A 26,218-nucleotide genomic window follows, 5' to 3' on the forward strand; every position below is an offset into this window, starting at 1 on the left:
AAGCTGCAAGAAGCCATTATGCTTACTCATGTCAGTCCCCATGGTACTTTGTTATTATTATTATTATTATTATTATTATTATTATTATTATTATTAAATCGTGCAAGTAAGATTTTTTTATTACCACTCATTAAAACCCATCATAAATAAGTACGTCAGTGATTTTGAGCACTTCAGAAATCTTTGTTTTCAGTTTTCGAGAGGTCTAGACTCTAGAGAACACTGCCATCAAAATTGCTAGAAAGATTTTACTTATCCGACTCGAAATAAGTTCACAGGATTAGCACATGTAAGATGTTCTGAACGACAAGAAGGATCCACTGGTTAGGTCTACTTCTAGGAATGAGCACCCCACGATCACATTGTTAAGGTTGCGAGGTTATCAGTTGCCATTCTAGTAATCAAAACTTGTCTCCCCGGAGAGGTATAGGTTTAAGTATAATTTTGTTCCAACACGAAACGAGATCTTCATATTAAATCTTCGATTTTCCACTTGAAAGAACCGTCTGGTCATGTCACGCCGACAAGACAATAACAACAACAAAGGAACTACTGGTGAATAAATTCAGAAGTCAAATTCATGATACTTTTGTTTCGCAGAAAGAGAACTACTGTATATTTCGCTGCAATTCTTTCAAGTTTTCTTATTCTCATTAAGACTTTCTACACGGCCAGTTTCTCTCTCTCTCTCTCTCTCTCTCTCTCTCTCTCTGAGTGTTCTCTATCTTACTGACAGAGCAGAATCTTTGTTATATTAACACTACAATCGTGAAAATCCTTTTGAGAACCTAGTAACTTCACAAGAGTTTGTTACCTAGAAGCCAAGTTAAGATAACTAATCGTTTAATTAAGAAAGCGGTTCTAATAAAATCTCGTGTACTCAAACACCACTTGTATGTAAATTTTAACGGTAAAAAAGATTAAATTGAAACAAATTGTGACCTGCGTAAATTGAAAAACGTCCCAGTTACAGTGTAGTTTGAGACAAACCCCGTAGTGATGGTGCAAGGTTCGGGGTGTACGAGACCACGTTACCTGAATGTGTGTCGGGGGCCGGTGGATCTGCGTGTGTCTGGCAGTGAGGACTGAGGGAGTACAGCGTCCATCTCCTCTCTTAGACCACGCCCACGCATGTGACGTCAGTGGTATTTGTCCCGCCCCTTCATCGTGTGTTATATAATGTACTCTACATACAGAATATAGGTCAATTTCTCATCTACCATCGCATAATTGTTTCGTCACAAGTTTATTTGAATTATTTTTTTTTAGCATACAGTTTCTTTAAATGCTGTATTTCGCTATATGAATCAGTAATTTTGAAAAAAGAAAAAAAAATATATATATATATATATATATATATATATATATATATATATATATATATATATATATATATATATATATATATATATATATATATATATATATATATATATCCCTTTCTCACCTTCAGCAGTTTTCGTCTTACGTCCTTATGCATGGTCACTCGTTCAGAGGTGTTAGGTTGTCTTCTGCTATTTCCTTCACTTCCTTTACACATTATCATCCCTTTTCTATGCTTTTGTGTTAGAATATCCAAGCAACTTGGCGTTTCGTCGTGGGCGCTGTACCTTCTTTTCGTTGGCTGATTTTCTTATTACGTATTCTGGCGAGTATATTCACTTCAAGTCCGCATGCTTTTCCCATTTTAACTACATCAAGACTATGCTATATGTAGGGTCTGACGTTGTTCTTCATATGCATATATTCTATCCGAGTTAAAAATCAGTGGGTCATTTCACGTCATTTATATGATTTTTGGGCAGACATTTGAAATCTTTTGATGTTTTATTAGTGTGCATGTGTTCTTGTAAAGTCCTGCAACGTTGATACACTTTCATTTGATAAACCTAAAAAGTAGTGCACCGTGCATGTTTCTGTGTGTATGAACAGGGTAAAATATTAATGGGTATACATATTTCTCTATTGGGACGCACAGTTTTCAGGTCTTTTATTTTTTGCTCTTAATTTATTACTTTTAAACATTTTGTTAGATCCTTTGGCCACCGTGTTTAACAGAAGTAACAAGGTATATCTATTTGTCTTTTATCTTCATTGATGGTGTGGTATCCCTCTGTATGTGCACTGGCCACTGCAATGCTGATAAAAATTTATGCCTCCTCTCCTCTCTCTTCCTGCTCCCCCCCCTCTCACACACCTTTACATGATGTAATGAGAGAGAGAGAGAGAGAGAGAGAGAGAGAGAGAGAGAGAGAGAGAGAGAGAGAGAGAGAGAGATTTTCTAACGTGTGATGACAGTTACGAGTTAGGAAACACTGCGCCTTGTTAACAGTACATACCAGGCTGGGGATGATAAGGAGAATGCAAAAGGGAATCGGGGTGGTGGGAAGCCGTCTGCCCAAAAATTGTTATATCGACTCCAAGTGTACAAGTACTCGGTTTTATACTTGAACTCAGTCCAGTACGAGTACTTCGTGCCGTAGTCGACTCCCCTAACATTTTTTTTTTTCAGTTGCATACTGTGTGTGTGTGTGTAGCTAATACGGAAGCCGTACTGGCAATCAGATAGAAGGTTATGAAGTGATATTGTTCAAGAAAACTTTATAGAGGCAGAAAATTAAAGCAATATGACGGTAGTTTGAGGGATTAGAGCGGTCATCCTTTTTTGGGAACAGGCGAAATGTAGGCAAACTTCTAGCATGAAGGAAAGGTAGATGTTGATAGACAGAATTGTAAGAGTTTCACTAAGCGAAGTCCAAGCACGGAGGCACTGTTTTGGAGAACAATAGGAGGGATCCCAGGTCCATAAGCCTTCCAAGATCTAAGGCCAGCGAGGGCATGGAAAATATCACTGCAAAGGATCTTAACCATTTAATTGCGATACGAAACAATTTAACAGCACCAAAAGCAATGCATGAAATCTTTATAACCATTCACAAGAAAGAAGGGGAATTAAAAAAAATAGATTTTGCAATTTCTACCACTTTTTAAGATTGGAGGTGGCTATGGAACAAAAATATCTCAAGAGTGATTAATAATTAAGGAAAGATGTACCAAATAACAGTTAAAGGGTTAATGGGTATTAAGTAGTAGTCGGAGGGTGGAGGAGAGGGAGGAACAAGTCCTGAATCATGTATGGTGGAGTTTTGAGTTCAGCTTTAGAGATAAATGATTTGGCAGTGGTGCCATCAGGTTGAAATAAAGGAGGGAAAGGTGAAGATATAAAGTTACTGGAGATGTTTTTTGGCTAGGTGCCAGAAGTCACAAGGGGAGTTAGATCTTGAAAGATTTTGACACTTTCTAGTAATTCTGCTGGCGCGTCTTTATATTCTAGTATTACCAGTATGAAAACTCGAAATACCGTATGTCATGTCTTCATGTTTCCTGATTAGCTTATGAAACTGTGACTATCGTTGACTGATTTGTTTACTGGAATAACTGTCATTACATTGAAATACTATAAGAATTCGAAATACTGTGTACTGTACACATGATGCGTCTTCATGTTTAATATACATGAATGTAACTTTTTGTACTTTTATTTTAGTGAATATTTCCAAATGTGTCGTGCTATATTTTTATTTGAATTTTTTTATTATTATTGGAAATGTGTAAATTAATTTTGATAATTTTCCTTAGTTTTTTATTTTCATTTTTTATTTTTTTCGCTCCATTTGAAAGGATCGTGTATTAATGTCTAGTGCATGTCTTATTTGCTTAATTTGTTTTAATCGAATAAAAAATCGAAGTCTGTTCTAATACACTTCTCTTCTACAAACTTTTATCACAAACTTGAATGGAATTAATTCATGAAAGCTGAGGTACTGAGACGAATTTTACCTAACAATCTTTCAATCCCAGCTTACCCAGAAATGCATTCTCTCTCTCTCTCTCTCTCTCTCTCTCTCTCTCTCTCTCTCTCTCTCTCTCTCTCTCTCTCTCTCTCTCTCTCTCTCTCTCTCTCTCTCCACACACACACACACACACACACACACACACACACATATATATATATATATATATATATATATATATATATATATATATATATATATATATATATATATATATATATATATATATATATATATATATATATATATATATAAAGGATTCTGCATCATCAGTGGGAAAAAGTTCCACAAGAACACGGCAATTTTTTTTTTTTTTTTTTTGTGGTCTTTGAAATAGTCCTTAGAAGAGCGAGAAATGCGTTTCAGAGCCCTCCCTTTCAAAGCTATTATAATGCTTTCCCCAAGGTAAGTCAAGATAATCTGTTAAATAGTTAATGGCATTGCCACCTGAATCTCAGTTGTCGAGTCAGATAAAACTAATGAGAGAGGGAATGTAGCTATGCAGTTGGAGAGGAATAGGAATATGTGTGTGTGTATTGAAACTTCGCAGCTGTGCAAACCTATTCCCGATAATAGTTTTTTCTTGATAATTACTAAATTACATGACATTATACACACACAAACACACACACACACACATACACATAGCTAATCAAACCTAACCTAAACATAACCCTACCAAACCTAGTCGAAATAATGTGTTATAATAAATAAGAGACTACATCCAGTAATTTGGTACAAGATAGGTAGGTTACAGGGTAGTTAGGTTAAGGTCAAGAATGCTCGCACATGCACAGAATGTGCGGGGACTTTCCTGCGTGTAGGCCTTCCCCTGTACAGGGGTGAAGTTACGACGCGTACCGGACACTTATCTGAGGACACGATCTTGTGTACTGATTTTATGACCGATCAGGGGGGAAAAAAATAAACTCACTGTGTTATATATTGAAATATATTTTTAATTTCATCTGCTTGAATATTCAACGTTGAGGCCTATCTGCAGTACGGAATGATTCGTATTTTTAAGGGACCGGTGGTCAAATTAATTAGAGACGTCGCAGTGAGGCTCGTAGATACCTATCAGCGCCAGCATTTTTAATTGTCTCCGATTTCCTGGGGCAAAGGGGTGTCTTAGCTAAATTTGAAATCGATGTGCAGGAAAAGTACAGCATGAATTGCTGCACAAGTGTATCTAAAATTAAAAACATAACCCTTAATATTAATATTCATACTTACTGGTGTATGATAAGGCTTTGTTAATTGAATTATAAGATAAAACTAAAAATAGGTAATGATTTTTTTTAAGTAAGTATGAACAGTAAAAATAAAAGGATGTTGATTTCGGCTTGTGCATTTTATCGGGGAATGTTGAAAAATATCAGATATCACTGACACGTCCTGTATATGAAAGTAATCAGTGAAATAAAAAAAAAAGAACAGCACCGCTGGCGGACGTATGACGTACTTATCTTGATCATGATTCTTCAGTTAAAGAAAGCGCCGCGCGCCGTTAGGAAGGAGTGTAAAGTGTAAACAATAGCCTCTTAGTTCTGCCGATACAAAGGCCTTTACTTTGCTTTACTATATCCAGAATAGGGTATAGCTCGTTCTTTCGGGAATTTTCTTAATTCCGCTGTAGTCCATGAGTGTGACGGTGATATATCCATTGTGCAGGATAGTCGAGTAAGCGTGGTCCTGTGTTTTGGTTTGCTCGCTGCCCAAGTACCCGAGGATAGTGATCGTACCGCAAAAATAAAGTCTCTGATACAAAATTATATTTTCTTTACATTAAATGGATTTGCCTGTTGTTTAGTACATGAAAATGCAAGTATATATTAGTATACTTCCATTGAGGTCAGTAGAAAATTACAGATTGCTTGCCTTGATACACTTATAGGCTCTTTTAAGAATATCATCTGAAATTATGAATAGAGGCTCAAACAATGTCATGTGCTGTCAGTTATCACGAAATTAATTGACTTAAAATTCAGACGCATTACTGTGCAACGATACACCTTTGTAAGGTTGTAAAACCTTGCCCCAAAAAGTATTTATTTTCCGGCGAGAATTATAAATTCTGGCGCTATCTGGTATCAATACGCTCACTGCGATGTCTCTAATTAGAGAAAACTCTCTCTCTCTCTCTCTCTCTCTCTCCAGTTATAAAGAACATGATAACAGTAAGTCATTATTTCATACTTTCAATAATATATTCTATTACAATAAAGTTTACTTCTTAACAACCCGCAAAACTGACGAAGTACGAAATATCTGATCAAGTCTCGCTAACTCTGTAGAGATACGAGCTCACAGAGAGCTGAGAGACCTCAAATTTTCATTCGGCCCACGAGAAAACTTATGAAGTGCGATAAATAAATTCATTTATGTATATGAAAAGAAATAAATGAAAGGTAATACAAATTCGAGTTTCCTTCAGAATTAAAGAAATTTATACCACACTAGTAGAGGGCATGAGGGTGTCACTTCCCAGGCAAAACAGAGAGGAAAGAAACCGGCGTAAGGCGCTATTTGGACGCGTTCAGACTGAGTTGACGTAAGATTTAGATTATTTCCAGCACGTATTAAAGTTTGTATGAGGCATATTTTAGTCTGTATTAATGCTGGCTAGAAGCATGAGGTGGTTTAGTGAGGAAGGGGCAATATTACCCTCAATCTTAGCCCACATTCCTTTGTTATTCTAACACACCCTAGTTCTCGATCCATATCCCTAACCCACATCCAGATCCTACTCAAGCCCTTTTCATCCTCAGTGTATACGTTCCCAGAGAGCAATTCTCTGTGGGAAAGACAGATATGAGAAAAATAAGAATGACGATAAATTTTAACGGACCACCAGCACTCTTTGGATTTGCTGTGGTGCCGTGATATTAATCCCTAGAAAGTTTAAGGACAATTTAACCTTGGATGTGTGTGTGTGTGTTTGTGTGCAAGGTGATGGTGTGAGTCCTGAAGCGTCCTAAGCATCGTGTTCGCTGTCATGGCGGGCCAGGCGGCGCGGCGTGGAGGGGATGCCCCGGTGAATCTCCAACAACAGTAGGTCGTTCTTTCCTAATTAGGTTCTAAATACATAACACAAGCTACAGTATTTATTAAAGATGAGCTACAGGATTTGATAAGGATGAGCTACAGTATTTCATGAAGATTAGCGTAAGTATAAAAGGGGGAAGCTGTAATGTTGATTCTCCTGTGTGGGGGTGGCATGAATCCTTGCTAGTAAGGTACCGGTACAATGTACGTGAAGGTCTAGTGTGATGTGTTAGCTTATTGCATGTCTGTATCGCATTAATTATTATAAACTTGAAACACTAGTAAGAACTGTAATGATCTGAAATGATACTTATAAGGTTGTGTTTTAATTGCTATTGGGAATTGCCAGTCACCTGGGCATGCGGGATACATTGACAGTTATCTTTTCCTCCTTTTGCTTAAATCTTTTGTTTCTTTGTTGATATATATCCTTGTCATTTCTGTCGCTAGTTTATATTACGCAACTTTCAAGTGATGTACATCCACTTAATGGTTAAGGAAATGATTAGTGGTGGTAATGACATACATAGTGAATTGTATGGTTCCATTTAAAAAAAATGCTTTTGAGATTTGCAATATAAATCCATGATCTCACCTTATAGTAGTGTTTGGCCTCTATCCTGATTTTTCTTTGTATCTCTCTCTCTCTCTCTCTCTCTCTCTCTCTCTCTCTCTCTCTCTCTCTCTCTCTCTCTCTCTCTCTCTCTCTCTCTCTCTCTCTCTGCTGCTGCTTATGTACCTAATTTTGAGTGACTTACCTAGAAGACATTCTTTTCATGCTAAGAAGAAATTTCTTGAGTTGTAGTCAGACACGCAATAATCTGTCATATAAAGTGGAAAAGGGAAGCCCTCCCATGGATCTTGACCTGCACACACACACACACACACACACACACTCACACATACACACACATACACACACACACACTCACACATACACACACACATTTTTATTATTGTTTTTATTATTATTATTATTATTATTGTTATTATTATTATTATTATTATCATCATCATCATCATCATCATCATCATCATCATCATCATCATCATCATCATCATCATTATTAATTTTATTGACCACCACAGAATACATAATTATAAACACAAAGGTACAATATTAAAACATCTAATGTTGACTTGAAGTTTATTGTTGGTTTATCACAAAAACTAGTAGTGTATTCAGGTATGTTGCAGTTAAGTACTACTAAGAGGTAAATGCAAAATGGAAAGTAAACTAACAGTGTTAATGTATATCATAAATAAAAAAAATAAATGCAAAGTAAATGCATAATAAAAGTCAACCTTTAAAATGCTAATCAAAATGATCATTAAAAAATACACAAATTAAAAGTAATTGCTAAAAATGTTTATTTAAATGATCATTAAAAAGTAAATAGTACAGTGTAAATTTAAATGACCATTTAAATGTAAGGACAAAAAAAATGTAAGCTAAAAGTGTGAGAAGAAAGAAACAAAATGTAGTTATTCATAATATATTAATTCAATGAAAGATGCGCGTGTGCGCGCACACACACACACACACACACACACACACACACACACACACACACACACACACACACACACACACACCAAAAAAAAATATGAAATAAAACTAACTAGTTTTAAATCCAAGACAAAATTTAAGGAAAAATTGCTGACACATCTAACAGGTAATAACAGAGTCAAGTACATCAAGGTCTATAATTCATTTGTAAACTTATAAACCTCCCAAATAACTTTACATACAAGTGAGCAATCTTTTTCTGCTGAAAATAAATCATCAATGGTTGAATGCTGATAAGTATCTTGTATATGCTGTGTTAGTTTGAATATCACAAGCACACACACTCTTGGCCAGGGGAGGGTGACCATGTCCCCTCCTATGCCACCTGCCCACCTCTACTGCCAGACTAAGTAGTCATGTGTAGTTCATTTACATTATGCTTTGTTACATATATGTGATGTGCTGTCAGAGTTTTTTTTTTTATGTAGGAAGGATACTGGCCAAGGGCAACAAAAATCTAATTAAAAAAAAATGCCCACTGAAATGCCAGTCCCATAAAGGGGTCAAAGCAGTGGTCAAAAATTGGTGGATAAGTGTCTTGAAACCTCCCTTTTGAAGGAATTCAAGTCATAGGAAGGTGGAAATACAGAAGCAGGCAGGGAGTTCCAGAGTTTACCAGAGAAAGGGGTGAGAGAGAGAAGAAAGTCTTGTGCAGCGACGCCGCGGAAGAAGGGGAGGCATGCAGTTAGCAAGATCAAAAGAGTAGTTAGCATGAAAATAGCGGTTGAAGACAGCTAGATACGCAACATTGCGGCGGTGAGAGAGAGGCTGAAGACAGTCAGTTAGAGGAGAGGAGTTGATGAGACGAAAAGCTTTTGATTCCACCCTGTCTAGAAGAGCAGTATGAGTGGAACCCTCCCAGACATGTGAAGCATACTCCATACATGGACGGATAAGGCCCTTGTACAGAGTTAGCAGCTGGGGGGGTGAGAAAAACTGGCGGAGACGTCTCAGAACACCTAACTTCATAGAAGCTGTTTTAGCTAGAGATGAGATGTGAAGTTTCCAGTTCAGATTATAAGTAAAGGACAGACCGAGGATGTTCAGTGTAGAAGAGGGGGACAGCTGAGTGTCATTGAAGAAGAGGGGATAGTTGTCTGGAAGGTTGTGTCGAGTTGATAGATGGAGGAATTGAGTTTTTGAGGCATTGAACAATACCAAGTTTGCTCTGCCCCAATCAGAAATTTTAGAAAGATCAGAAGTCAGGCGTTCTGTGGCTTCCCTGCGTGATATGTTTACCTCCTGAAGGGTTGGACGTCTATGAAAAGACGTGGAAAAGTGCAGGGTGGTATCATCAGCGTAGGAGTGGATAGGACAAGAAGTTTGGTTTAGAAGATCATTAATCAATAATAAGAAGAGAGTGGGTGACAGGACAGAACCCTGAGGAACACCACTGTTAATAGATTTAGGAGAAGAACAGTGACCGTCTACCACAGCAGCAATAGAACGGTCAGAAAGGAAACTTGAGATGAAGTTACAGAGAGAAGGATAGAAACCGTAAGAGGGTAGTTTGGAAATCAAAGCTTTGTGCCAGACTCTATCAAAGGCTTTTGATATGTCCAAGGCAACAGCAAAAGTTTCACCAAAATCTCTAAAAGAGGATGACCAAGACTCAGTAAGGAAAGCCAGAAGATCACCAGTAGAGCGGCCTTGACGGAACCCATACTGGCGATCAGATAGAAGGTTGTGAAGTGATAGATGTTTAAGAATCTTCCTGTTGAGGATAGATTCAAGAACTTTAGATAAGCAGGAAATTAAAGCAATAGGACGGTAGTTTGAGGGATTAGAGTGGTCACCCTTTTTAGGAACAGGTTGAATGTAGGCAAACTTCCAGCAAGAAGGAAAGGTAGATGTTGACAGACAGAGCTGAAAGAGTTTGACTAGGCAAGGTGCAAGCACGGAGGCACAGTTTCAGAGAACAATAGGAGGGACCCCATCAGGTCCATAAGCCTTCCGAGGGTTTAGGCCAGCGAGGGCATGGAAAACATCATTGCGAAGAATTTTAATAGGTGGCATGAAGTAGTCAGAGGGTGGAGGAGAGGGAGGAACAAGCCCAGAATCGTCCATGATAAATGGATCATCATTTATCTCATTCCTTTGCTACTATTTACTTTAAAAAAGATTCCTTTGTCTTTTATTAGCACTGATTTTTAATGGGGGATATCCTGATTCTGTATCATGAATATCATTGCATGTGGTTCCCCTGACATCAAGGAGGCTTCTCAAAGCCTAGTTTTACACTTTAATAACAGGACTTGAATTAGCATTCAACCATGACTCACAGTTGTACAACACATGATATGAACCACACATCAAACACATGTTTTTTCACCAAGGAGGGTAAATCATTGTTTTTCTTTACAAATAACAAGCTTATTAAAATCTTTCATTTTTCCTCTTGATATGTGCCTCTGCAGCTGAAAAATGTTATCTGTCAGATGTAAAAGAGGATCCCCTGTACACACATGTATCGCATCCCACCAACACATTGTCAATTATAATTAGCTTCTTGTCGGCTGCTGTGCCAGTGATCACAAAAATTTTTAATTTGGTTATCTTAACCCATGTTGTATCAATATAATTTCAGCAAAATGAGTTTCTCTGTCGTTCAGTTTTGTGTCATGGAAATCTTACAGTATCATCTATCAGCATTAGGATATAGAGCCACTTTAACAGACAGTTCTCTTTTATTACTTGAATTAAGTCATTCACATATAATATGAATGGTAGGGAACTTGTAGGTGAATCTTGCCTGATGCCCATGGGAACCAAAAACACCATGGTGCCCACCACATTCTGGGTCACATGATACATCCCAGCCACAGCATTAAGCATTAGAGTCCTACACCTTAGTTTCTTTAGAAGTCTTAACATAAGTGGTCTCGATACTTTATCATAGGCTAAGCTAAAATCAGCAAATGTTATACATGTAGCTTCTTTTTCTTCGCAAAATCAGTCAGTAACCGGAGAATCACTATGTGTTTGAGATATCCTTGACTTTGTTGGGCTCCTTCCTGCTCTTGAAATGGTTTGAACCAAAGCTTGAGCCTTGAACACAAATTCATGTCATAAACTTTGCTGTGCTATTAATTATATTGACTCCTTGAGAGTTTCTTACATTTTCCTTGTCTTTCTTAAAAATGGAAAAATTTAGCTTAAGAAATTGGAAAATTTAGCAACAGTTCAACGGGTTGGATAAGTAGACAAGTAAAACATGATTGAATAGTGGTAGAAATCATCATAAATTGTGCATGTAGTAACTTTGCAATCCCAGGAGGTACTCCATCAGGGCCACTAGCTTTCCCTGTCTTAAGTTTATTTACACATTTCTTTTTGAGGTGATTGGGTTGTCCAGGAATGGAACCTAAATGTCATGGTCAGTCAACTCATTATTCAGGTGCAGATCAGACACACCAATTGAATTTTCATAATTTAATTTGATATCTTGGAGCAATGTGTGTCTGGTACTTCCCTTTCCAGTCAATAGCCTCCCAGATGAGTCAGTCATCCACATTAGAGAGCAACCTGGCCAACCAATCCTGACTGCCCTCCTCCCATCTTGGCATGCGGGTGGCTTGAGTGGAGGTTGCACTCGTATACAAAAACATCTGTTGCTGGAAAACCATACCCCATGTTTTGTACCACTATGTAAAGTACCACTCTTAACCTAGGCTAAATGTATCATGTATATTAAAGATACAGTATTCAGAATACTATGTACATAGGTATATATTAAATAACAATATAGAACAGTATTAACCCTTTCCTTCCGGCAATCGTATATATACGATTGCAAAAATGCGTCCGTAGCGACGGCGATCATACCGGTAATCAAGAATTTTCGCGCCTCAATTTTGAGGTCCAAGCGCGGTTTCTCGAGTCAGATGGTGTGAGTGGAAGTGTCTGGCATGTTTCCACATGTAGTGTTGTCACTAGCTCTGGAAATTTAGCGGCAACTAAGCTATTTTCCCTTTCTCCGGGCGACACTTGGCAACCCCAGCGACCCGCCGGGTGGAAAGCACTATGATAAGTGTGAAGAGACATCCTGATAAGAGCCAAGGATCTCAGATCATAAGTCACCATGGAGCAGGACACAACATATGTATTTAGCAGTGCTTCTGAGTTTGAAGACAGTGACAGTGAATATTTAGAAGAAGCTGAAGAAAGCGAAGACATTAGTGAGGACTCGGAAAATGATTTACAGGATCCACCTGTTTTATCAGAACAGAGAGATGATACCTATCATTCTTTCATGGTAATTTTTTTCATTATCTTCAATTTTATAATAAAATGGTAGAAGGTAACTTGTCAGAGAGAGAGAGAGAAAGAGAGAGAATGTTATTTGCCTGAAACTTGATGTGAAAAGGGATGAAATCTCTCTCTCTCTCTCTCTCTCTCTCTCTCTCTCTCTCTCTCTCTCTCTCTCTCTCTCTCTCTCTCTCTCTCTCTCTCTCTCTCTCTCTCTCTCTCTCTCTCTCTCTCTCTCATTGGAAGTGTACAATTTTCCCTCCAAGATGAGAGAGAGAGAGAGAGAGAGAAAGAGAGAGAGAGAGAGTGTGTGCGCGCGCGGCGTCATCGCTCTCCGGGCTGTTTCTGGATGACGGATCACACAGCGGGAGGAGGAGGAATCTTTTATAAGGCATAAACTCAACTTTCAGAGGTCACATCGAGCTACAAAGTATATCATTGTATTCAGAATAACAAAGAGAAAATAATTATTAGTATTCAAACAATTTTCTGACAATTTCTAGGTTTACCATTTTTAGCCGTCATACAAAACGGAAAAATAATTTAAGCGCCGGAAGGAAAGGGTTAAGACACAGTAAATGTTGCTTATCTTATCTAATATGTACAGGGTATATACAGGACTATGTATAATCTGACTAAGGTCGGATTATGTTACTCGAAGTCCTGTTTGATAGGAAACTGCCGCTGCCTCCCCTGCCACCTACTGAACAAATTTTCAAATAATGGACGTTTGCCCGGACCGTTGTCTGGACAATGTACGCTGTCTGTTAAATCCGAAATCTGTCTGAAACGAGGTCCGTTAAATATAATTCAGAAATTCTGACAGTAATTTTATGAACATCATCTGGCCCATCACAACTTAAATTTATCTCCAACAGGTTCGACAAAAACAAGTTTTTATAATTTTTGTCAGATTTGATAGGTTTATGTAGTATCACCTCATCAAGTGACTTATTTCCCCAAAACCAATGTTTTCCCAGCTGTCCTGCATGCTGGTACAGATGGTTCATATCCACTCCTCATGACATAACCTCTAAACTGATAGAGACATGATCTGAAGGCAAAAAATCTATTTGATGAATCTTGAGATTGTCGAAGGCAACAAATCTGTTTGATGAATCTTGAGATTGTCAATGTTATTTACTAGATTATGGGTTACAAGGCATAAATCTAATATTTAAATCCATTGGTTTTCTTCCTAAAAGTTTTTCCACCTTTGAAGCATTTTGTAGTTGTTCAATACAAGTAGTCGATTGTCAGTACACATTGTCCCTTGTATCTATGCATTGTCATTAGTGATACTAATGGCATTTGGTATCATAAGGTGTGTGTATAAGTACACATCTGGTATTTCACTTTTTGTGGGCAGGTTAAACACACTACCTGGAATTAAAGTCACCAATAATTACAAACTTTTCATCTTTATCAAAACTATTTATCTTTTCCTCTATAGCTGAGAAGGAGATGTTAAAATATGGTGAGTCAACTGGTGGAACATAACAAAAGCCAAAAATGACACAACATACAACTAAACTGGACCTGCACTTGGTCTGGCAGTCTGCCTGGAGATATTTTCTGAGTTGAGCTGACTAGTCTTATGTTCTTTAGTTAGATACTACTTCTGTTGTTGTAATTGTGTGTACATCTTGTTGGCCAGAGAATAATTCTTTGTGTGTTGCATAGTGTTTGGTAATCTCATTTCTCTTCTGATCTGCCAGCTTTGTAGGAGGTAAGATCAGTCTCCTGGGAGATCTAAGATGAGCTGAACATGTACCAGGCACAGTAATATTCTGAGGACAGGGGGAGGACATGTCATTTGAGGATGGTTTTGCCCTCAGGATAGTGTGTTATTGTGTGGTGTCTATTGCTACCTTACTTCTTAGAATGTGACTGTTGAGTCCTTTTCTGCTTGAGGGAGTGAGTTCTTCAGAGTTAAATTTCCTCTGCAGTAGAGGCAGGGGTGGCAACCTTGAGATTTTAGCTGTTTTATGCCCTATGAGTGGCCTGGACTTGTCTGTATATGCCTCGCAGTAGGCTATAGGTTGTATCCTAGGGAAGCTGATCCAAGGCTAGTGGCAACACATGGCAGTGTCAGTAGTGACCTGCAGAAAGGGGTACTGTAGGGCTGTAACATCATGTGTAAGAAAGATGCATAGTTCTTGCCTTACACACACATTGTGGCATTAGTAGTTCCAGTATAATTGTGCAATGTTTGTGGTGAACAACACAGCAAAAGAAAGTACCATGTGAAGCCTTCAGCTTTTAATCATCAGCTTCTTTGCCCTCTCCACTCCCCCACCTTTATTTTACCATCCACATAAGCCATCCATTCTTTTCATTATTCCTTTTTTTTTTGTGCTGATTTTTAATTCTTACACACACACACACACACACACACACACACACACACACACACACACACACACACACACACACACACACACACACACACACACACACACACACACACATGAAATTCTACAGGAATATTTAAATAAAATATGGGACTGGAGTAAGAAATGGGAGATGAAATTTAATGTGAAAAAATGTCACATAATGGAAATGGGAAAAAGTGAAAAGACCAAAATGGACATATAAAACAGGAAATGGAGAAATAATAAAAGTACAAGAAGAGAAAGATCAGGGAGTGATAATACAGGATAGTCAACAGTCAGATAAGCTTGTAGAAAAGTTATTCAGAGATGCGTATAAAATGCTGAGAAATATTGAAGAGCATTCCATTACATGGATAAAGATATATAATAAGAAAGATAATTACCAACATGATTAGACCAAAGTTGGATTATGCTGAATGAGTGTGGTTTCCCTATAAGAAGAAACATGCATCATTATTGCGATAATGCCCACATATGGAAACCTATGTAAAGTAGTGATATTTGAGAGAAACCAAAGAGATCAGATGGCAGAAAGAAGCCATAAACAAGACTTCATTAAGGTGGTGCTATTGCAAAGACTAAGCAGAACCAGCTGCCCTTCTTAGCATCATGTCATAATTTAAACAGTGGGTAATTGTTATTGCATAGGTTAATTGTTATTGCATGTGTTATTTTGAGTTTCGTCTGGCTTGACTTGATTTAGAGAGCTTGGTGCCAATTTACAAAGGTTTTGCAGAAATTACCTTTTTGATATTTTTGTTGATAATTTTGTTGCCTTTCTGGCTTATGTAGAGTTCTGGTTCATAGAATGCTGATTTATGGAGGTTTTAAATTAATAATTTGTATAGTATTAATTCAGTTTGTTTTCATTCTTCCAGCTTCAGAATGGCTCTTGCAGGAATATCCTCCCAGAATATTGATGGGAAGCAGACACAAAAGATACTAGATAAAAAGATGAACAAGGTGAGTATTGTGGATATGTAATGTACTGCACCATGTTTCATATTGTACCTCCATTTATTGTATGCTTGGCAACCCTTCAGTCTGGCTGGTGCTTCTGAGGTAGCCATGTGCTCAGGGTCTGCCATGGCATTATTCATTTGTTTCTGGCCTTAATATAGAAGCCACAATCTGTATATGTTTATAAAGAACCTACAAATTCCTAGCTGTCCTGTCCCAACGGCTACCCCACATAACATGGCGCAGGGAGTATTTTGAGCCAAGAAACTTATATCAATGCTGGCATCCACACCACCCTACCATAGCCAGCAGAACTCCACTGCCTCTTCATGCCCTTCTCTGGGATCCACAGTGCGGCAGTGACTTTTGTGACAGTGTGTGCAGTGCCTAGTGTTGTGTGTGCTGTGTTTTGTGTTCTCGTGTCTCTTCACACCACTACCAGGGGACGTTTCACCCTTGGTGGAAGACGAGTTCAGTGTGTTACATCCCTCCATGTTCAGCGCAAAGCAGGTGACTGCTGTATAATAATAATAATAATAAACGGTTTATTATTTAGGCAATTAACAAACTGAAAATGTACAGAGGGGTTAATATCGCCGCTGGCCGTGTTGTCGCCAAGTGAGTTGCCAGATACTGCCACACATGCACTCTCACACACGCACTGTCACACTCTATAAGACCCAGCTTCTCGTGGGTTTTTCTTTCGCTTGTGGGAACACTTTCTGTCTGTTCATGGATCCTCATTGATTACCATGTCGGATCCCAGTCCTTCATCTGGGTGCGGAGGCACCGAACAACAGCATGGAGCCATTGAGTCACCAGACGACCATGGCAGTCCCTGGGGGACGCAGGGTGGTTCCCCCTTGGAGCTACTGCTACTCACCCCCCTACTTGTCTCATTCCCACCCACCTCCTCACGTATTGGGAGATGACAGTGTTCTACATCTCATTAAGTACTTGGAGGAGTCTTATCTGTCAGCTGATTTGCATAAAAGCCAAGAGGATGAAGACAGACAGAGAGAGGAGGACTTATGTCGATGACAGGAAGAAGAGGAAAGACGACGAGCAGAGGAGTCAAGAAGGGAAGCAGAGGAAGCGAGACGTTTCATGGCATTGCTACAGATGATGATGACTCGGGCAATACCCGCTCAACACCTGCAGTCTTCAACCTACTCTCTTGACCCCTTGTTAACACTCAGCCCTCTCACCCCAGCCTATCACCCTGCAGTCACCGGTCTCATGGTGACTCCACCCGCCGTGACAGGTGTTGCTATAGTCGCTACGACACCTGTCACCGCAGCTGCCATTACAGCGGCTGCTACAATTGCAACTCTACCCACTGCCACAGATGTTACCACAGTTGTTATTCCAGCTGCCGCCACGATTGCCACTACAGCCGCTACACTACCTGTCATCACGACTGCAACCCCTACACCTACAGTTGGGCCCAATACAGGCAAACCTGTGGCTCATAGTCTGCCCATCCTACAAGCTGACGCCACCTACCAGACATTCAAGGAATGGTGCCGCTGGTGGCATGATTTCTCAGTCATGATTGACATGCAGCAACTCCCCAGGGAAAAGCAACTGATCCAGCTACGGATGTCTGTTTCCTTGGAGGTCCAAGGGACTCTAGAACACAGTCTCGGGATGGCACATAACACCTGGTTAGCGGTGGAAGAAGTTCTCGATGTGTTGCAGTCCCACTTCAAGAGCTAGCAAAATGAGGCTCTACGTTGCCGTGAACTCCTGTGTTGCAAGCAGACGTTCGGCGAGTCTTTTTCTAACTTTTTTGTCTGCCTGAAGAACCTAGCTGAAGAGGTCAACCTTTGCTGAGGCGATCCAGTGACTTGTGCTGAAACCCAACTGAAGATGGTTTTGCTTATGGGCATCAGAGAGGAGGAGCTAGTTCAATGCCTCATCTCTCTGGACACAGGGGCACCTCTCCAGGACATGGTTACCTGCTGCCGCTCATATGAAGCTGCCCGGAACACAGCATCTGTCATCCAGTCGTCGCCAAGTCAGCTGTGCTCTTTCTCTGCTTACAAGCAGGGGAAACAACGCGACAAGGCTGCCTCTGTATTTCAGCAATTGCCTTTAGGACAACAAGGGAATACCCCAGCTGTTGAGGAGACCCAACCCTGCCATTGTTGCTCCTGCTGGCACATGCCTTGTCAGTGCCCTAATGCTGATGGCACTTGCAACAACTGTGGATGTAAGGGCCATTGGGCAAGGACTGCCAGGTGCCCTGCCAAGGAAGTCCAGTGTTGCTCCTGCAAGAAGACTGGACATTATGACAAGTGCTGCTGAGCAAAAGAGATGGATCATGGCCAGGACAGCTCTCACTCTCCCACACAGAAGACAAGTTCCTGCTGCTGTGTGACTCCTGGTCCAGTGTCTAATGCCACAACTCCCAAGTTTTGCTCGAGACAGTGCTATGAGCATGAGGGGGGAAAGAGGTGTGGATATGTAATATACTGCACCATGTTTCATATTGTACCTCCATTTATTGTATGCTTGGCAACCCTGTAATCTTCAGTCTGGCTGGTGCTTCCGAGGTAGCCATGCGCTCAGGGTTTGCCACGGCATTATTCGTTTGTTCCTGGTCTTAATATAGAGACTACAGTCTGTACGTATTTCTATAAAGAACCTATAACTTCCTAGCTGTCCTGTCCCGACAGCTATCCCACCTAACAAATATTACTATATTAACTTCATATTTTCAATATTACATTTATTTAAAAGTAGACTCATTGCTGTAGTAGCAAGCACTATCTTTAACATGTACATAAATCTGCAACATGCAGCCTTTTGGCAAACCAAATTTGGCATACCAGATATTTCCTATGATTCATCTCTGCATGTGAGTTTGCTTTACATAAAGACTATCCTCACCTGTTGACTCAGTCTGTATGTACATACAGTAGCTAATATTTTTAGAATGAAGGAGATTTAGAAAATTTATCTCTTTCCTAAGTGAATATTATTCATTTTCATCTAAATTGAATGTGAGTATTGAAGGTTACTATTATCTTAGAAGTGGCTCTCTTGCTTGAATGATTCTTAAAAATGTAAAGGAGGCTGGCCAAGGGGACATCAATACTTGTCAAAAGTATTGGACCACCCCCTCCTGTATTTACATTTTAATACTTGATGTTGCCTTTCCTCTGTATGATGGCCTTCAGATAGTCAGGAAGTGACTGGGTGAGAATCTTCAACTTGTCAGAGGAGATACTATGCCATGACTCCTTAATTGCCTTGGCAAGTTTAGGCTTTGACTTGACATCTTTCCCCTGAAGATCCTTTATTATGATCCAGAGGTTCTCAATAGGGTTTATATCTGGGCTAGTATCTGGCCAATCATTAATGTAAGATATTTCACAGTGAGGTAGCTACTATTCAGCAGATTTGGTAGTGTGTGGAAGCCACTGTTCAACAGATTTGGCAGTGTGGGCAGGTACACCATCCTGCTGAAAATGGTACCCCTGGCCTTTTTAAAAGAATTGGGTAAATGATCACACAGTAATTCCAAATACATGTGCTGGTTATGTTTTTTTGGTAACACAACAAACTCACCAAGACCATTACCCAAGAAAGAGCACCATACCATCAAAGAATCTGGGTGCTTTACCATGTGTTTAATGCAACAGGGATCAAGTGGGTTGCAGTGGTACACTCTGCCTTCTCTGTGCCCACTTTGTTACATGTGACTGTGAATATGGCTTCATCAGTCCGCAACACAGACATCCATTGCTCCTTGGTCCAGGTCTTGTACTTTTTGTGAAATTTCACGTCAGTTCTTCTGAAGTTTGCTTAATGAAGGCTTCTTTGTGGCCATGTGGCTGTGGTAACCAAGTTCAAGAAGTCAGCATGATAGTCCTGACAGGCACTCTAGAAGGTGGTAGTGTTCTGTTTAAGTTTCCTTGCTTTTGTCTTGACATCAGACTCCAATGCATACTTCAAGACAGCAACAGCCCTCTGTCCCCCATACGAGGCAAAGAGTTTGTGGCATCAGGTCAGGTCGGAGACCTGTTACCTGGTGCTGCTGCCATGTCTCCAAGCTGAGTGTGCAACAGAAACCAAACTAGCTTTGGGAAGGCAGCATCGTCTGCAGAAGGAACTGCAGAGGAGGAAAAGTGTTGGCCGTCTCTTAATTTCAAGATCTGTTCCTGGACTTAATAGATGTTGCCCGGCAGGAGATCACATGGAGGCCCTTTCCCTTTAACTATGCTCAAAGACTTATAGGCGATACTAGCATGATCTCGCGATCATAGGCTGGTAAAGCCTCCTATAGTCTGTTCAGAGCATGATGTCCATTCAAGGTGGGGCCAGCATGGTGGTTTACCTTTAGCCATGCTGCCAAATCAACCTTCATACATGGGCTTCTCTCTTTTGTTTTCCATCCATGTGTTATATGAAAATGATATTTTATGTATTTTTTATATAGTAAAGGAAGCTACATAGTACAATGAGTGTCGATGTTTAGGATTATAACTACGATTTGTATAAATTCTATGACAAGGCAAATATTTTTTCCCATGTTGCCATGTTGTCCTGATAGTGGTGGTGGGCTATCATTAAAAAGGATTAGCACTCCCTCACAGGTGTGTGTGTGTTGAAGAAGGAGCAGTGGGAAAGGGATTTTGAAGTGATGGAATAAAATGATGGATGTGTTGAGGGAGACTGCTCACTTCCTTTCTGGCCACCACCCATGATGGAAGCTACAACTCCAACTTGCTCGCGTTCCATGGTCCTGCATAGCAGGAAAATGGAAATGCTTTACTACATTAAGTATTTCATCATGATGGAAGCTATAACTCCGACTTGCTCGTGTTCCATGGTCCTGCATAGCAGGAAATTGGAAATGCTTTGCTACATCAAGTATTTAATTGAAGAGAAAGCTTGTAATGGATTCCTTATCCCACCTTCAAAAGCAACTGTATGGACTGCAAAAGCCACCAACATTTCCAAGAAAACTGTTCAAAGAATCTGCTCGAAACAAGGCCGGACATCACAGGAAAGGACTGTCTTTTTTGTCACCAAAGAAGAGGAGATATTTTGCACCTGTCACTGCTCTAGATGACTTTGATAAATGTGTTGTAAGAAGAACAGTCTTGGCATTTTATGAGAGGCATCAAGTCCCCGACTCTGCTAAATATTCAAGAAGAACTGAAGGAAAAAATATCCTTCAGTGGCTGCAAAACCTCCCTTCACAAGATTCTGCAGGAGATTGGCTTCAAATATGCCAAGGTTGATGGCTGCAAATTCCTGATGGAGAGGAGTGAAGTTGCAGCAGTTGGCACTGCGTTTTTGCAAGACACAAAAAAGTCAGGCAGGCCTCCCAAAACATCGTATATCTGGATGAAACTTGCATATAGGTGGTGATAAATAAATACTTTATATATATATATATATATATATATATATATATATATATATATATATATATATATATATATATATATATATATATATATATATATATATATATATATATATATATATATATATATTTATTAGAGAGAGAGAGAGAGAGAGAGAGAGAGAGAGAGAGAGAGAGAGAGAGAGAGAGAGAAATAAACAGGTGTGAAGGAAGGGAGACAGACTGTTAATCCGATAACTAGTGGATAAACTGGCAGCGTTGCACTCATGGGAATTTTAGAATCTGCCACACCTTGAATGGATTTCATGCTCTGAACCAACTATAGTTGTCTTCCTGCGTGCCCAGACTGTTTTGTTAGGTTTGGGCATATCGCGATTCCCTTCTTCCCTGGACTGTTGTAACCATAGCTTGATGTTGCCCTGGATACTGCCAACTGCTCAGTTATTTTACTAACTGAATGACCTTCCATCAGGCTCATGGTCTGCACAATAGTGTCAGTTGAATACTCTTGTTTTAGCTATATTAGCAAACAGTGAATTATCACGATGTTATTGCACAATAATATGGTAGGTTACTGCTCTCCAGGACACCCCAAGGCACATTGAGGAGCAGCTGTGAGTCAGTGGTGAGAAGCTGAGGGATGCCATGACGTCATGGCAGGGACTGATACTTTTGGTTAAAATGGTTCACTCTCAAGAGGACCTTGCTTTTTTTTTTTTTTGCCATAAGTATCAGATCCCTGAGCCAGGGGGGGTCTGATACTTATGATGAGTATTGTAAACTTTAAAAAAAAACCTTTCAGTTAATTAAGATAGGATTTAAAAATGTGTTAGCCAGGTGTCTTGATACTACTTTATTGAAATAGCTGAAGTCCTGAGGAGAAGCAGATGGGAGGGATGGAATTTGAGAATTTTCAGTGGGAGGGATGAAGAAGTGAAGGTATTGACAAACTTATGGATCAGTTAAATGTATAGAATAAGCATGGTAGTAAGTAGAAAGTCCTGTGCAGTGAGGCTGTGGGAGGTGAGTAGGTATGCAGTTGACAATTTTATAAGAGATGTCTTTTTGGAAATAAATCCCTTTTTTAATATCTTGGATGTATATCCAATTTATAAATAGGCCCTCCAGGACTCTGAAGGGATCTTAATACTGGAAATAGAAATATCTGATTTATAAAGACTTTTGTGTTCATTTATCTGTAATAACTTAGTAATGCTAGTTTAATTTTTCTATTTCATAGGCAAAGAGGGAATTGGTGAAGCTGCAACAGTCTTATGATGCAGCTGTTGATGATATCCAGAAGCACTACAGTAATGCTTCTGCTGCATTGACAGCTATAAAAGAAGAAGCACTGAAGGTGGGTAGATCAGCATAGGTTTAGTCATTTGACACTTATGCCCAGTATTGCCATATTGGAGATAAATGATCCATTACCAAAAGGGACAGGTTGTTTCATGTTTATATTGTCTAGAAGAGTAGAATTTTTCTTTACATTACCAAGAGGGACATGTTCATGTTTATATTGTCTTGAAAAAAGTTATATTTTTCATTACTAAAAACATAATTGTAACCTCACCCAAATTGATAGGTACTAGATGTTTGCAACTGGATTCACTTAAAATGTGCATCTACTGTATATCCACATTTAAAGGTACTAGATGTATGCAACTGGATTCAATTAAAATGTGCATCTACTGTACTTACACAGTATTGTAATCCACATTTTTCATGATTTTCTCACTTGAAAGTTTCCTTATTTGTTTGTATTTTTGTCCTTGTATTTGGGTATTTGCTTAGTTGCCAGATTTCTAGCATTCTCCCTGCAAAGGCCTTGATTACTGAAATATTGGTTGACCACTTTTTTTTTTATTTATTTATTTTTTTATTGCTAACCATCAATAGATAGGTGTCAGCTTGTCAGCAATGACCGATGTGTTGCTTTTTGTTGAACCTAGTAAAGTAAGAAAAAATAAATCATTCATATATATATATATATATATATATATATATATATATATATATATATATATATATATATATATATATATATATACACACACCCATGCCATGAATGGAAATGTGGCTACCTTACAATTTTGATTCTCTCTCTCTCTCTCTCTCTCTCTCTCTCTCTCTCTCTCTCTCTCTCTCTCTCTCTCTCTCTCTCTCTCTCTCTCTCTCTCTCTCTCTCTCTCTCTCTCTCTCTCTCTCTCTCTTGCTGGTTGGCAGTTCTGTTACAGCTTCTAATTTTGGGGAGCAAAGGTGGCATTTCCTATATCCTTTAAGGAATTATAATGTTCTGTGGAAGTTACCTTTTCCAAAAAAAAATGTGTATTCATGATATGCTACATGTTATCCATTGATGTTATATAATTTATTAAATTTATTGTGCAGGCCCTGGATACATACATGCTGGAGTATCAGAAGAGACTCAGAAAAGAAATGGAGACCATGAGAGAACTTCAAGAAAGTCTCTCATCATATGTACTAAATGACAAGGTAAGCAGAAGTTATAATCTTAGATGGAATGGTTTTATAGTATTAATTCCTTAGGAGGTATTTTATTATGGTGACTTCTACATCAGAGTCCCCATTCTACACCAGAGTCCCCATCTGGGGAGGGGACCACAAATGTCCCCAGGTCGGACTGCTCTTCTGGTATCGACCTTAAGTATCTTGACACCCACCTCAACTTTTTCTTCAATTGCAGTCTTAGATCTAATTTTCAATCTACACCACCTTTCCTCTACTAAACCTCATCCTCTTTTCCTCACTGAAACACAGGTGCCTGAGACAACTGACAGAAGCCTTTTTTTCTGTTCCCTCCTGCCTTCTCTATCCTCGTTTCCAATCCAAAGCTGGATGTTGCGTCTGTGCACAACAACTTAACTTGCTCTCGTGCCCATGCTCTTGAATCTCGTGCGTTTTCCACCATCTGGTTATGACTACAGGGTCACTCTCAAACTAAATTTATCTGTGCTACATACCTCTCACCTAACTCCTCTTACTAAAGAAATTTTTTGACTACTTGACTTCCAAAGTGGAGCACATTCTGACTCTTCCCTTTTACATAATCTCCACTCTTAGAGACTTCAATGTTCATGACCAGCTTTGGCTCTCCTCTCCCTTCACTGACCATCCTGATGAACTAGCCTTTAACTTTGCTATTATTCACAACTTAGAGGAATTGGTGCAACACTCTACTTGTATTCCTGACTGTCTTGGAGATATGCCCAATATTATTGATCTTTTTCTAACCTCTAATCCTGCTTATGCTGTCACTCTATCTTCTCTGTTGGGCTCCTCCAATCACAATCTCATATCCGTATGTTGTCCTATTGCTCCAATCCATCCTCAGGATCTCCCTAAGTGGAACTGCCTCTGGTGTTTTGCCTTGCTAATTGGGGGGACTTGAGGAGGTATTATGCTGATTTTCCTTGGAATAACTACTGCTTCCATGTCAGAAACTCGTCTCTGTGCCAGGCACATAACAGATGTGATAGTGTCTGGCATGGTGGTGTACATTCCTCATTCTTTTCTCAACCTAAACCTTACAAACTTTGGTTTAACACAGCCTGTTCTCGTGCTATACATGATAGAGAGGTGGCTTGCAAAAGGTACTTGAGCCTTCCATCACCAGAATCTCATGCACTTTATATTTCTACCAGGAACCATGCAAAGTCTGTTCTCCAACTAGCCAAAAACTCTTTCATTAATAGAAGGTGTCAAAATCTTTCAAGATCTAACTTTGCCTGTGACTTCTGGCACCTAGGTGCCAAAAGCATCTCCAATAAGATTGCCTCTTCTTTCCCTCCTTTATTTCACTAGATGGCATCATTACTATCACATCTATCTCTAAAGCTGAACTCTTTGCTCAAACCTTTGCTAAAAATGCTATCTTGGATGATTCAGGGCTTGTTCCTCCCTCTCCTCTACCCTCTGACTACTTCATGGTACCTATTAAAATTCTTCACAATTATGTTTTACATGCCCTTCGCTGACCTAAATCCTTGGAAGGCTTATGGACCTGATGGTGTCCCTCCTAATATTCTCTGTAACTGTGCTTCCATGCTTGCTCCTTGCCTAGTCAAAATCTTTCAGCTCTATCTATCAACACCTACCTTTCCTTCTTACTGGAAGTTTGCCTACTTTCAGCCTGTTCCTAAAAAGGGTGACTGATCTAATCCCTCAAACTACCATCCTATTGCTTTAATTTCCTATCTAAAGTTTTTAAATCTATCCTCAACAGGAAGATTCTTAGATATCTATCACTTCATAACCTTCTGTCTGATCGCCAGTATGGGTTCCGTCAAGGCTGCTCTACTGGTGATCCTCTGGCTTTCTTTACAGAGTCTTGGTCATCCTCTTTTAGAGATTATGGTGAAACTTTTGCTGTTGCCTTAGACATATCAAAAGCTTTTGATAGAATCTGGGACAAAGCTTTGATTTCCAAACTATCCTATGGCTTCCATCCTTCTTTCTATAACTTCATCTCAAGTTTCCTTTCTGACCATTCTGTTGCTCCTATGGTAGACAGTCACTACTTTTCCCAAATCTTTTAACAGTGGTGTTCCTCAGGGTTCACCCACCCTCTTCCTATTATTCATCTATAATCTTCTAAACCAAAATTTTTATCCTTTCCATTCTTATACTGATGATTCTGCCCTGCACTTTTCCATATCTTTCCATAGATATCCAACCCCTCAGGAAGTAAACAGTTCATGCAGGGAAGCCACAGAATGCCTGACTTCTGATCTCT

The 26,218-nt window shown here is 39.3% G+C and overlaps 2 protein-coding genes across 10 annotated transcripts in view; one reads left to right on the forward strand and one right to left on the reverse strand.

Annotated features, from left to right (window-relative positions):
* LOC135093259 (cytochrome c oxidase copper chaperone-like) overlaps nucleotides 1-1,170 on the reverse strand; it is an 8,184-nt gene extending 7,014 nt beyond the window's left edge. For 2 of the 3 annotated variants that reach the window (XM_063992335.1, XM_063992341.1), the window contains exon 1: nucleotides 1,036-1,170. In XM_063992335.1, coding sequence (XP_063848405.1) covers nucleotides 1,036-1,133 — 98 coding nt within the window. In that variant the 5' untranslated portion in view covers nucleotides 1,134-1,170. Of the gene's footprint in view, nucleotides 1-990; nucleotides 1,013-1,035 lie in introns of those variants that run through there. The other variant, XR_010263280.1, reaches the window with a different exon arrangement.
* Nucleotides 1-26,218, forward strand: part of LOC135093243 (uncharacterized) — a 157,422-nt gene that overhangs the window by 9,925 nt on the left and 121,279 nt on the right. For 3 of the 7 annotated variants that reach the window (XM_063992269.1, XM_063992325.1, XM_063992319.1), the window contains exons 1-4: nucleotides 6,308-6,408; nucleotides 15,995-16,079; nucleotides 22,700-22,816; nucleotides 23,854-23,958. In XM_063992269.1, coding sequence (XP_063848339.1) covers nucleotides 6,326-6,408; nucleotides 15,995-16,079; nucleotides 22,700-22,816; nucleotides 23,854-23,958 — 390 coding nt within the window. In that variant the 5' untranslated portion in view covers nucleotides 6,308-6,325. Of the gene's footprint in view, nucleotides 1-6,307; nucleotides 6,409-6,834; nucleotides 7,023-15,994; nucleotides 16,080-22,699; nucleotides 22,817-23,853; nucleotides 23,959-26,218 lie in introns of those variants that run through there. The other 4 variants (XM_063992301.1, XM_063992290.1, XM_063992279.1 and 1 more) reach the window with 3 other exon arrangements.

This window comes from Scylla paramamosain, chromosome 3, assembly GCF_035594125.1.
Source record: "Scylla paramamosain isolate STU-SP2022 chromosome 3, ASM3559412v1, whole genome shotgun sequence".
Classification (NCBI taxonomy): Eukaryota; Metazoa; Arthropoda; class Malacostraca; order Decapoda; family Portunidae; genus Scylla; species Scylla paramamosain.